Source organism: Schistocerca cancellata, chromosome 4 (assembly GCF_023864275.1).
Source record: "Schistocerca cancellata isolate TAMUIC-IGC-003103 chromosome 4, iqSchCanc2.1, whole genome shotgun sequence".
Taxonomy (NCBI): Eukaryota; Metazoa; Arthropoda; class Insecta; order Orthoptera; family Acrididae; genus Schistocerca; species Schistocerca cancellata.
In genome coordinates, this window is record NC_064629.1 from 125,504,072 (window position 1) to 125,518,809 (window position 14,738).

At 36.4% G+C, this 14,738-nt stretch overlaps 1 protein-coding gene across 1 annotated transcript in view; it reads right to left on the minus strand.

Moving 5' to 3' along the window:
* Window positions 1-1,644: 1,644 nt before the first annotated feature.
* Window positions 1,645-14,738, minus strand: part of LOC126183243 (polyamine-transporting ATPase 13A3) — a 187,666-nt gene continuing 174,572 nt past the window's right edge. Inside the window, exons 17-18 of the mRNA XM_049925038.1 lie at window positions 12,195-12,513; window positions 1,645-9,891 (exon numbers count right to left, since the gene is read on the minus strand). Coding sequence (XP_049780995.1) covers window positions 8,510-9,891; window positions 12,195-12,513 — 1,701 coding nt within the window. The 3' untranslated portion in view covers window positions 1,645-8,509. The remainder of the gene's footprint in view (window positions 9,892-12,194; window positions 12,514-14,738) is intronic.

Here is a 14,738-nt window from a genome sequence, read left to right on the forward strand (position 1 = left end):
TATGCTGCCATAAAAGTCTTTGGTCACCTACCAAACAGCATCAAAAGCCTGACAGATAGGCAACTAACATTTAAATATAAATTAAAATAATTTCTAGATGACAACGCCTTCTACTCATTGGCTGAATTTTTAGATATAAATTAAGGGGAAAAAAAGAAACAACTTAAACATTAGTGTCATGCAATATTTTGTGTAATGTAATATCTTGCACAGACATCTTTTATTAACCTGACACGTTCCACATAATTACGAAGTGTCGTATTCATGATCTATGGAACAAGTATTAATCTAATCTAATCTATAATAGTGAAAGCAGTCAAATGACTTCTGAATGAAACTCTACTCAGTGAGATACCTACATCACAAGTGGCCCAGTTTTTATTTTCAAAACATTAGATAGCTGAAATGCACAACACATGTAATATTATCAAGGTGATTGCACTGGTTTAACCTGTAACTTGCCTGTACCATCTGAGTACATGACTGTACGGTATATCCATCTCAGTCAATAGACTTTGCTGCATAAGGCCTGACCATGAGATGAATATACCATACTGTGATGTACGCAGATGGTATTATGAATTGTGTTTTATTCATATCATGACATACATTTGCAATCCATTTGGTTTGGCAAGCTACAGGTTGAAACAATGCAATCACTTTGATAAAATTATGTGTGTTGTGCATTTCAGCTATTGGGAAGTCTTCTAATGTTTTCGAAAATAAAAACTGGGGCACTTGTGATGTAGGCAACTCACTGAGTAAAGTTTCATTCAGAAGTTATTTGACTGCCTTCACTATTATAGAGATACTTGGTAAATTCAGGGATTCGCACATACTACCATTGCTTGTAGGGTAACACTGCAATAAATGTCTATCAATGGCATATGAACAGACAGATATTGCAAAATTCTCTAAATATGTGTGACTTGCACAGGCAGTCATCAAGTGAAGCAGGTGTTGTCCTGTTTCTGCTGAGGAACAGAAAATTCAGGAGCTTAAGGTACCAATAAATATTTCCTAGTGTGAAGCTAAGAAACCATTCACAGCACTGCAGTGTAGAGCATTTGCTACTTTTTTTGCAGCAGCTATCAAGAAATTTATTAATAGAACTAGTTTATCCTTATTATGACTTGGCAATTATATAATCACTTCACAGGAAATGAGTTTCATTAAATACTGATTAACAAGATGTTTGCGACTTCCAAACCCATTAGAGAGCATAAAATCACTATCATAAATATTTATTTTATGTATAGCAGTCATGATTAAGGAATGCATGAAATTCTAATCCTTGTTGTCAAGACCAGACGTTGTGCCTACTGTCTCTTCTTTTCTGCTTAACAAATAATATTTACAGGTTCCACGCTGTAATTCATATCACTGACATATTTAGAAAACCAAAATTCTTATTTAACTGTGATACTTTTATCTTGACACATGAATGACAATGCAGTAACCCACATTAAAAATTAATTAAATGAAGAACCACGCATTTTTGTTCACGTATACAGTGAAATATGTGCTAGTGTACATTTTGCAGCAAGTACTTAGTCTGACTTGGAAAACAGTGTTATGAGTCTTTGGCTCTTGTTTCTATGGTTTTGCACAAAACAGAGGTGATTTAGGAAATAAAATGTCAGATAATAATGGGTAACAATGAGTATTTACTCAGCACCAAGTTACACATTTTTCTTGTTGAACAGGGTGAAATCACATAATGCAAAATTTCAATATTTGTTCTTTTGTAACAGCAAATGTGACAAAAATATAATTTAATTTAATTTAATTGTGACTGTGGCAGTGGTTTAAGTTACTGTTTATGAGTTGATAAGGGCACAAACCATCATCTTCCTTTAGTACTGATAAACATGGTAGTTCTCAAAGCATGTAAAATCATTTCGAGCTCTCACAATTTAACATTAGCTTTTCTTACAACAACATTACCCAATTCAATGTTTCACAAAATCTTTGTAATTTTTATAAAAGATGTGCTGCAGCAGCTTTACCATATATGTCCCAATCTTAATCCATCTTAACATACACACAGTTCACATTAAATTACATCAGTCCATGCTTTAAATGACTTATGTTACCCACATCTATATCAAGGCATTGCACTGATAAACATGTGAGATTTATTATTCCCACACAAACTATGCCATTATTTCAAGGAAAAGGAAATAATTAGAGTAATAATCACAAAATGAAAGTTTGGCTTTCATATCCAGCATTTATCCTAAGTACGATCAAACATTGACTTTCACAATCAACGGTGATAAAATAGACCATGTTTGAAACAGTTTGGCATACTTAACAACCCACCGTTGGTCAACATTTTGGTCTCAGTCTTAGTAATGTTCAAAATGATATGCTTATTAAAACACTATACAAACAAAATCTTGGTGTTTAACCTGGCAGTATTGCTTCTTTCCTAGTTCCATCTTCATCAGAACTATTCACCATGTAATAGCTCTAACACTTCCGCACCATTAAGCAACCATTATCACTCACAAAGAGACATTACATATCTTACCACAAACAAAATTGGTGTATAACATTAAATAGACAGAACAAAAAAAAAAAAAAAAAAAAAAAAAAAGCTAACACCAAGGTTTTCTATTTGACCTGCAGGAATTATTATATTGGTTTGCATCAGATGATGATGATGAGGAGGAGGAGGAGGAGGTGGAGGATGGGGATGAGGATGAGGAGCAGAAGGAGGAAAGTGAAGAAATATCAAACTGTAAAACCATTATCCATTGCCTAACATACGCATGCATGCGCGCGCACACGCATGCACTCTCTCTCACACACGCACATACACACACACTCGCACATACTCTGAATAGGGCACATACTGTTTACACACAAATATTGTCTGGTTATTTTCTAAATATTTCTAAAATATCACCCACAATGTATGAAGATGATGTATAGTTTTCCTGAATCACACTCCATTATCAGAGATCATGCTTTCTATAAAATTTTTGAGGCTCTTTTGTATGCACAATATATTGTTAATGACTTCCCAAGTGGATACACAGTTACCTGCTCATATTCAGATATAGTGGAGAGATCATGGATCAGTAAAATACAGCATATTGATTGCTGTTAGCATGACAACGCAATTCAGGAGTCTTTACAAATAAATATCCAAAATACTATATGGAATGTGTGCTTGAAGTACTCCATATGGTGTGTAGAATGGTTTTAATTTTTTTCACAAGACTGCATTTTTTTTTCTATCATCAGCAAACCAATCTTTTTACTACTTCATAATTTCAAACAATTGCACAAGTAAAAAAGAAAGTTGTATGTCACACAATTTTTAAATTAGAAATATTTAAATAATACATACAAAATACTAGAAACATAATACTGTTCACAAAGTATGTCACATACTGTAACAAAACACTAAATGAGATTATGTACCTTTTTTTAAAAAAATAAAAGCAAAGTAATGGAATTCTCAAATGAGATTAGGATAAATCTAAACCATTAACTGAACAAAATCTGCCATGTAATTAAAGCTTCCTGACTTAGTCATTGAAGTACAAGCCACAAAAGTATTGAGAAACAAAATAAAAATTATTAAAAATTAAATAGACTATTATTACTTTCACAGGTACAAAAAAGAACATCATCTCAACAGCATTTCAACCATTCACATAGTAAAAATTACTGTCACAGTTACTATCACATACTCAGAAATTTGATTCATTTCATGACTGGTAGTAATACTAACTGAACAAATACTTTTGAAAATCACTTTCAGTCAAAATTCACAACATTTCATGAAAATGTTAAAACAACATCACCCAATTAAGCTTCTGAGCAGACGAAGACAGAAACTATATGACATCACAACAAACTTTTAATCTGGTAGCTTTTGTATTTCATTTAATAGAAAATATTTTTATAGCATTTAAAAAAAACCTCCTCTGTTTTGTATTAGTTGGTCATGGGATGAGTCACAACCTGTTACTAAACAAATTGCAATCTTAGAATAGTGTTGACTTTAATGATTCATATATCAATTTTCATTACAGACTCTACATTAAAATCAGGATCAAAACTACCACTTTGGATATCAACTTCTTAAACTACAATAAAGGAAGGTTTAAAAGGACAGTATTCACCAAATCTAGGAATAATATCTTGGCTGACCAGTGTAAAGAGTTGTTGGCCATATTTTGATCTCACTTAGACCATCCATTATATAAGCAGCAGTCAAATGAAAACTGAACACCTGCCAAAACATGCAGTCCATGCAACAGGTGGCCCACTGCTGTTAGGTTTTGATACCGTCACCACTGTGGTAGGTGAACGGCATAGTGCCACATCACAGATGCATGTAGTTGTTGAGTTATGACCTTTGATGCTGGCACACTGGTCTAGCTTTTTGTCCAGCTGTTGTAGTATCGTATGGCTAGTGCCTAAGATCTGACTATCCTTCAGACTGCTGTGTAGCAAACATGGCCTGCATACTTCATCACTCACTCCATGGAATCCAGCGATCACATTCCTTGGGTGGGGAACCACAATCGGATGATGGCTACACTTCAGTGATTTGACTGAGAAAGACTGCAACAGGCTCCATACAGCCTGGACCTTTCACCATGTTATTTTCACATTTTTGGCAACCTGAAGACAGACATGTAAGGACATTGGTTTCAGTCTGATGAGGAAGCACAAGAGTGGATGCAACTGTAGATCTGTCAACAGCCAATCATGCTCTATGAAACAGGAATTGATTGTCTCATCTACCTGTTTTGAATGGAAACATTCTGTGGTTATGTTGTGACAAGTGTTTGGTTTTCACTTGCGTGCCCCTTAACAAAAATGGTGGCACCACATTTCTGTTTTTCCTACCTGCCATTAAAAACAAAGGCATGGAAAGTTACTTTTGCTAACATGTTTTCCTCATATATAGGTTCTATGTATGGGAAGAAACAATTTTGAGAAGCAAAGAATAATGTCCTATTAATAGCTGTCTACAATTTCTTTGTTAGAATTCTTTTCAGTTTGGGAATATCTCACGCCTTCTAATTTATTTATTTATTTTTATATGAGTGATGGCATACATACTGAGACAGTAAAACTGAGACTGTTTCAAAACATAACAAAAAAGTTTTTGAGGGAAGCAAGTGACTCAAATGTGCATGACCACCATCAGTATCTACAGACACTATAAAAACTTTAAGCAAATGAGCATTAATTCATTATCAATTAAACATTTTTACGATTTTCATAGATGAGACAGCAGCATGAATGGTTCTGCATAATCAGTAATGCATATACTGAGAAGCTTCTCATAGTCAAATACTTATTTCATATTCAATACCGATGTAGAAGATAAACAAGACAATATCGCAGTTAGTAACTGTGACTGACATAGACCTCTCATGTTTGATTAATGATAGATAACATTCAGGATGGTACCTTATTGGATGCAACACATAATTTTCAAATGGAAAAGAGGATATGTGACACAAAAAAAGACACATGACAAAAACAATGGTGCCTTTCATTTGAGTATAGCTTTATTTATTCTTGAGTTATGACTGATGTTTCTTTCTTACAGCTGATGAGGTTAACAAAAGCCTAATGCATTGAGATTGTCCTGATATCAGGAGAAAGGAGCATCCATGTTCTTCCAGCAGATTTCGCTCAATGTCACTCAGACAGACCACCAATTACCTGCAGTATGGTGGTGACATGTCTTGTGAAATTCCATTAAACTGGCTCTGTCACAGCTGAACCAAAAACTAGACAGTCAAAAGTGGCTCTGGATGAAGCAACATCAAACACTGTTCTGGCATCTTTCAGTAAGAATTCAAAGCATAGAGCTCACCATATCTTGCAAGAAACTGGGGTCAGCTGTAAATAGCACCCTTACAAAATGCATGTGTTACAACATCTCATTGAGGACAAACCACATCATAGGAATTGGTTTGCAGAATGGGTGACATGTGAGCTGGATGAAAACTGCCATTTCTCCTATGACATATTGTTTACAGATGTAGCTATTTCTGTTCAGCTATTTCTGATGCTGGTTAGGCATCAACCCCCACTGGAGGGATCCATTGAAGGTAAATGGTGCATTGAAAATGATTCTTTGGTATGAAATATGGGGTTCTCATATTACTGATTTCTTCTTCATTCAGGGTACACTAACAGTACCCCATTATTTGCAGTTGTTACCTGAGGATGTGTTGCCATTGTTGCTGTCTGAAGATGGAACATTTCCAACTTTTTTACAGCACGCTGATGCCTCATCTCGCTACAGTATAGCTGTCCAGGCATACCCAGATATAAAGTTTTCAAGGGAAGGATACGGCATAGAGATCCATGGTGTGTCCACCATACATCCTAAATTTAAGTACGTCAGATTTCTCTCTTTGCGCCATGTGAATGCAATTGTGTATGTGGTAAGGATCAGAAAATTTGAATGTATTGTCGATACTTGTTTTCACATTCTAGTACTTGTGTTGGGTGAAGCAGATTACAACCACCTTATAATGTGCTGACAACACTTTATGTACGTCGCGTGGCCTTCTTGCATTATCACCAGTATTTGCCTTCTTCTATACAAAATGTGGCAAAACTTGAGAATGAATCAAGCTATGTTCAAATGAAAGACACCACTATTTTTTTGATGTAATTACCGATCAGTTTGACATATCACATGCCCTCTTTCCATTTGAAAATTACAAGTTGTACCCAAGATGGCGGCTTCCAAAATGGCATCATGTTTGTAACATAATCTTGCAGGTTTTCGTCCTTTCCCATTTCACACAAATTGACTTTAAATTTAAATTTATGTGCCCATTTTTCATTTATATGGATGGTTCCAGTCTTATTGACCACCTTGCACTTTTCTGTGGTGGGTGAGTAAGAAGCGAGATCAGCTTAACTGAGTTAAGGGAACTCTGGAATGCACAGGCATAACCAATTATCAGGAGTGGTTCAGCACAGGGTGTCAAATCTGTTGCAAACTGTGACACAGACAATGAAGATAAATGTAGAATGAGGGAATGGGAAAGAACAGCAGATTAAAAAGGAATGCACACATTACAGATATGAGTATAAGATGTAAGTCACTATGGGATTATGATGATTTGTGTGTTTATATGTGTGGCACAAAACATTTGAGAACCACATATTTCATGTGATTTTCTTTGCATTCTTTCTGTATTATTCTCTCTCATTCCCTTTTTTCCAAAAGCATTTACACCATAGGTCAACAACTTCTCACATTAAATTGATTTTGCACAGACATATTTCATGTACAGGTTGTTTAAACTTATCTACTTAATTTTTTCTCCATCACATTTACCATTACTGGCTCATCTTGGCTTTGACTTTGCCATACTACATATTCAGAACAAACTTATATACACACATGCAAATTTATTTATTTTCCTTTTCAGTTAATAGCTATTAAAAATGGACCCATTTTCTCAATATTAGGAGCAGACTAAACTACACAGTAATAGGATATCTCAGAAATTCACTTAAGTGTTCAGTCTTGATCATGTCTCACTTAAGTGACAATTAGATACAAACACTTAAGCACTTTGATTAAAACACAGTAAGTTTATTTATGCTTTCATGACTGTTAAATAATCTGTTATCCACTAGGTAAAATTTCATTTCTTTTGGGACCTAAATAAATTGAAGCATAATAAAGGATAACATTGCACATGTATGCCAATAAAATAACAATCTGCAGCAACAGCGAACGCTAACGTTAATGTAGTTTAACAATTACGATCGCTCACCAGCAATAAAAAGCACACATACCAGCCTAAAAATACGGAAAATTATGGTGTGGATAACATATTAACTCACAGTCTTTCAGTAGAGCTGTAACAATTAAGTGAAAAACATATGTGCATCCCTTATCTGCATTACAGTCCATAGCTACACAGCCATCAGTTATAATACATTTATTACACATGATAAAAACACAATACTGTTAAAAATCCATATGTGAGTAGCAATTGGAAATTTACAAAACACACACACACACACACACACACACACACACACACACAGACAGACAGAACTCTTACTTCTATTATAGTTCAAAAATTTGTGTCTGCAAAACACTGTGTGTCATTATGTAGTTTCTGTCTTAACACAGCAAAACATAAGGTTTAATGCGATGACTGTCCTTGGTCATGAAATACTCACAACAATTAACTCTATCATTTGTAAAAGTGTTGCCACAGAACTGGAATAATGATTTACACACCTCTTTAACTGAAGATGAACATGTTTGTTTGGAACGACAGTCTCACCAATGGCAACGTCAAACTGCAGTACACACACAACCTAAACAAGTTAGCTCAGAAGATTAACTGGACCATACACTAAAATTTCCATACATGAAAAACTTCAGTGATGCTGAAAATACTTCCAAATATGGAAACTTTATTTACATAGATTTTACAATTATCAAAAACAGAAACACATACACTTCTGTTTTGGCATTGAAAGACTAGCTCAGTTTTTCAACTGTACATACAGATGATGCTACATTTGTTCCATTTACAAGAGTCTTTGGTGACACAGTCAATGTTTCCTCACTTTTGTGATCACTGTCAGTTGCATGAATGTCCGCAACAGGATTAATAACAGTATATACAATATTCCTACTGTTCACACCAGACAGTTTATTTGTGCCTATCTCTGGAACACTAGAGCTGGAGTTAGCCACTGAATTACTGGCATGAGTTGATAAGTGTTCAACACTATTTAGAGATGAGATGTTTGTTTTTTTCTGTTCCAAGAAAGTAGCTGGACTTAATGTAACTTCATTATTATGAGAAGAGCCTGCACTTATTAGACTGCTAATATTGTTTTTTCTCTCATCAACACTGTAGATCTTTGACACAATAGGCCTTCTAGTCCTTCTGTTTTCATCTGACACAGCAGAATCACAGACAACTTCCTTTGTTATAGGTGGCCACAGAAAATCGTGTTTTAAATGCTCCTCAACTAAAAGGTACAATTTGGAAGATTTGTTCTTTCGTGGTAATTCATACCTCAGTTTCTGTATAAATATGTGATCAACAATGAAATATTCAAGGAATGCAGACACAACAAAATTTGTAAGAGCCAGTATCAGCATCAACACCCTATATTTCATGTCAGGGGGGAGCATTAGCTCAAATGAGTCTCTCAGCCATTCAAATGGCCATAAAATCAGATAAACTGTGAACCCAGTTAAAACAACAAATGTCAACAAAAAGCCTACATTACAAAAAATAAATTTTCTGTATGGGGCACCTTTTGAGAAAATAAGAGCTAGTATTATGTACTGAAAGCTTGAAACAGCAAAGAGAGCATAGTTTTCATAACACTCAACACTGCCATCCTCGTCTTCTCTCACACTTGAATTGAATGGCTCAAACCATGGTGCTTGCTGAATAATAAAAAATGATGCACTCTGGAAAGCTGTAACAGTGATTGCTTGTGTTACAAGTGAAAGTACACAAGAAAAGGAAACCAGAGAAAGAACTGGGGGTTGTTTAAATAATGGACCTTCATAAGCTTCTGATCTCCCAAAGAAGAATGCAAAAGTTGTTATAATGAAAAGATCAATATACAAATACTCAATATCTGTCAAGTTACTATCAATTGAATACAGTATCATAACAGACACAAACTGAGTTAAGCTATATGCAGCCATGTACTTAAAGATACCGAAGGAAGTAACCAATGCAGCACGTCCTTCTCTTATCAAGTTAGGTACGCAGGAAATGTTTGCTTCTTTTGATGTGAATGGTGACGCAACTGATGATTCTGCCTCAGAAAGTGATATGCCTGCATGAGCTGCTTTCAGGGCTCCACAGTCATTGGCACCATCTCCACACATGGCTGCACATACACATAAAAAAAGAAATAAATAAAGTATGCTCTGCTAATAAATTTAACAAAAATTTAAAACTACACATAAACACCACACTAACAGTTCTCTTAATTAAATTTCACAGAATCCTTGTGAAACATAAATATGTACTGAACTGAAGTAAATTTCTCAATGTCACACTTACTCTGCTATTTAAAGACACAAACACTTTTTATTTGTGTTCAGTGCCTCCATAACACCAAAATCGTTTGGGTGTGGCATTCAATGGTGATGTTATTTTTGCTCTAAGTAAAATAGTCTAAGGAGTACATCACTAAAATGGGAAAAGTTTAAAAAAGTATAATATATAAACTCAAGTAAAATCAAACTCACTCTTTCTCATTTTTCACTCCCATACATCTGAACCTTCACAATATCAGTCACACTACACAAAGTGAAAAGCAGTTGTAGTTCAACAGGTCTGGCTAGCTAACTGTTATAAAAAAACAGCTTGGATAAGCAGTCTATCCTGATAACACATTACAAACTTCTCCATATCAATTAGTCTCTACCCTATTGTCTGAATATAAGACACAATTCAGTGCACTGGCTGCAGCTTATTGTCTGCCACTTCCAGTAGCCGTCCAGCTCACTGTACTTCAACAGAATGAAAAAAAGCACAAAATGGGGCAGCACATCTACCAACTGATTATCAGTGCTTGCTTCATTGGCTTTCACATTGCTAATTTATTTGTTTGGCGTCCCCTGTGTCCAGTAAATGGACACATTGTTCCCCAGACTTTGTAGGCAGAGAAAAGTGTCCCTGATGCTCTGGCCTTGTTTGTCTGTTGAGTACATAGGTTGTACAGCTCATGGAGCATTCAGAGAATGAGTGAAGATGAGGTATTTCAAAGCACAGATACAAAATTAATCAGTGGAAAATTCAGGATGGAATAATGACAATATTATGAAAAGAATAGATTGCTACTCACCATATAGCAGAGATGCTGAGCTGCAGACAGGCACAACAAAAAGACTACTAAACATGTAAGCTTACGTGTTTAAGTTGTCATTTTGTTGTGCCTGTCTGAGACACATCATCTCAAAAATTTAGTTGGGAGGGGGGGGGGGGGGCAGCTCCTCCAATAATTTAAGAAAATTATTAGTTATATTACACTCGGTAAAATCACAAAATTATGTTGGAATTTTTTATTTTCCTTGTCTGATAATAGTTGCCTTTTAAAATACATTCAGTAATGAGTTAAAACAAATAATTATTATGGTAGTAAGCAGGTAAACTGAAAACGAGTGGTGTGAATCATGACAGTGTTATGGTGCGGATATGGCAAACATTAACTACCTACAGCAAAATCACCATAATTGAGAATCAAAATGCTCAAACTTTCACCTTAAGAAAATGAAGAAATTGTAAACCAGGACTCACTTGTAACACAGTGTTCCAACTGCACCTCTGGTTTTTAACTACAAATACATCAGCGTTTTGACTGCTCACTCATGTACATCAAGATACCATGAGAGTGTTAAGAGAATTGTAACATCTTGAACCATTCTGATCTGCCAACTAACTGTATGTGTTTTCTTAGAATAGTGCGATGAAAATTTCACAGAATTCAACCATCTCGTGACATAGTGCAGTTATATGGCAGTGCATTTTCTGTACCTGAGCTTTGAAAGGTGAATAGTTCCAATCTACTGAAGTGGTGTTGGGCATGCTGAGGGAATGTACTCATGTTTCCTGCAGCTAAATTAATGGTGTTTAGATGGGTCATGTTGTAATTCTTTCACAGACAGGATGATTGTTTCTGAGGATTGCTGTATTGACTGGATGTAATATGGTCAGAAGAACATCCTCACACATGTACACTATTTCTGGGAGGCCACACAGCACAGGTGCATGCACATCACGTTGCGTCCTCTATAATATGGTGTTGAAGTGGCCATACAGTGCACTAAGAATTCGTTGCTAGCTGGAGGACTAAGGCCACAAGCACCTCTAAAATGACTTCTATTCACACCATAGTGCTATTGTACCTATGTCCATCTGTGTTGTGTGATGGTGAGAACAGAATGGTATTCAGTAGCATTCATTGATGATTGCAGAGTCTGTCTACATGTAAGTAGCAGTAGCTTCAGTTTATGACATAAACTAAGAGAGTGGCATATTTCAAAGCTTATTCGTGCATAGATTCAGCAACTTGTTAATAAAATTTTCTTTCCTCATTTTACCAAATACACAAATATAATCGAGAGGAAAAAAGAAGCAACTAATTTGAAAAAGAATAATGTTTAGAGTATTATTTCAGTGACATACCGACATAGTATCCAATATCTTGGAGCCCCTGAACAATCTGCTGCTTCTGTTCAGGACTTGTTCTTGCAAATACTGCACCTCTTGCAAGAATTTTGGGAACTGTGTCTTGGAAATAATCTCTCAATATTCCCCAAGACTGACCATCCAAAGCAAACAAATAGTCTGCTGCATCAATGTTGTTGTCATCCTTAGCCGAAATTGCTTCTCCATGAATACTTGTGAGAGACTGTGTGCCACTTGTGTACGTGGAGTCCAGACTGAGACCACTTGTAATACTATTGCTGTTACCAATATCACCACCAACCAGTTCAGTTGTTGGCTGGAATAAATAACCAAAGTGACATGAGAATCATAAAGCCACAATGTGAAGTTATGTAATCAACAATTTACAACTATCATATATAGTACTGACTACTACGTCAAATGCAAAAGCTGTAAAAGTTCTAAAATTAATAGGTGGAGCAACATAATATTAAGTCCCACGAACTTCAGATTACCAAGGTTCACAAATTCCTGATATTTTTGTTATGTATGCTTCATAGACAAATGTAAGATTTGTTTTGGATTGCAGACACATGTTGAAATTCTGATCACAACTTTGCAGATACAATTACAAAAATGCAATTTATCTCAATTACTTATAAATAATATGGTACAACTAAGAAGATAATCTATCCCTTTTACAGAAATTTTTTAATACTATAAAAACTCTTATTAGTACAAAACTGTGTCAATGCCACTTCAAAGCAGCGCCCTTAAGCTTTTTAAATACCTTGGAACTTTGTTATACAATTCGATCCCCATGTTATAGCAGTTAGTGTCTGCACCTTTTGTGTTATGCCTTTCCTGGTGATACAATTTATCTTAGTGTTATAAACAATCCAATGAAAGGGGTTTGGGTTTGGTGCATGTCTGGAGAACATTATCTGTCATTATGTATAATGCCAATAGTGAAATACGGGGGAGATGGTGTTTCAGTAAGGCTGTGTTTTTTGTGGTTATGGTTCAAATGGCTCTGAGCACTATGGGACTTAACTTCTGAGGTCATCAGTCCCCTAGAACTTAGAACTACTTAAACCTAACTAACCTAAGGACATCACACACATCCATGCCGAGGCAGGATTCGAACCTGCGACCGTAGTGGTCGCACGGTTCCAGACTGTAGCGCCTAGAACCACTCGGCCACCCCAGCCGGCTTTTGTGGTTATGTGTGGTCCTTTTATTGCACTTAAGGAAACACTAAATGTGAAAGAACACGAACACATTTTACAGCACTGTGTACTGTGTACAGTAGAGGAATAGTTCAGAAATGATTACTGTTTGTATCAACATGGCAGTGTACCTTGTCATGAAGCACCAACTGTGAGGCAATGGTATATGGACAATAAATAGAAACTCTGTCCACAGGCCCTGGAGGGACCATCGGTACTGACTGACCACCACGTCATCCTCTGCCAATGGTGTCACTGGATGTGGTACTCTCCCAACAGTTGTCAGTTTTTGTGACCTGGAGCTGATACTACTTGGGCAAATAGCTACTCAACTGGCATCACGAGGCTGAGTGCACCTTGTTCCAGTCCTCCCACCAAGGAAAAATCCCTGGCAGTAGCGAGAACCGAACCCGGGTATGCTGCATGGCAGTCAGCCATGCTGACCCCTCAACTATGTAGGTAGACAGTTTGTGAACAATAATGTTTTTAAAATGAACCAGCCTGCCCAGAGACCCAACCTGAATCAAATAGAACACCTATGGAATGAGTCAGAATGCCAAATTTGTTACAGACCCCAGTCTCCAACATCATTACCTTCTCTGCTTTCAGTCCGTAAGGAAGAATTAGCTGCCATTCCTCCACATACATTCACATTAGTGAAAGAGTCCCCATCAGAATTCAAGCCATCATAAATGCAGTGAACACACATCATATTAATGTCACCAACAGGTGTCCAGATACCTGAGATAAGGTAGTGTATGCTGACTATTCAGCTCTGAAGTTGGATACTTAACTAGTTTAGTGGACAAATTCGATAAGTTCTAACTGAAGCAACTGTCTGATATTTACTTCGGTAATTTACAAGGACCATAGAAAATAAGTTTAGACTGATGGCTGGCCTGGAACTTCACTGAAAGTGTCCCCAGCAGAGTTCAAGTCATCACAAAGGCGAAGGATGGGCACACCCCATATTTATGTACACTAATACGTGTTTAGATCCTTTTGATCAGACAGTGTCCCTTGCTATTGCACACACTGAGTAGATCATTTATGTACAATATGAACTGTCACTGCCAAACTGTGGCTGAGAGTAAATCAGATCAGACTGTGGCACAACAGGCAGCTGAATGTAACATGCTTGATTTCAATGCCTGCTTCACTACTCAATCTGCCTGGATCCTCCTCTCCACCACCAGCTTTTCTAAACTGTGCAGATGGAAGTTATCATTACAACACATTCTCTGCTCCTGAAATCATACCAGCCTCAAACTATGGTAACATACTGACCCCACACCCTCAACCCAACAGTTTCCACCTCCCTGTCCTATCACCT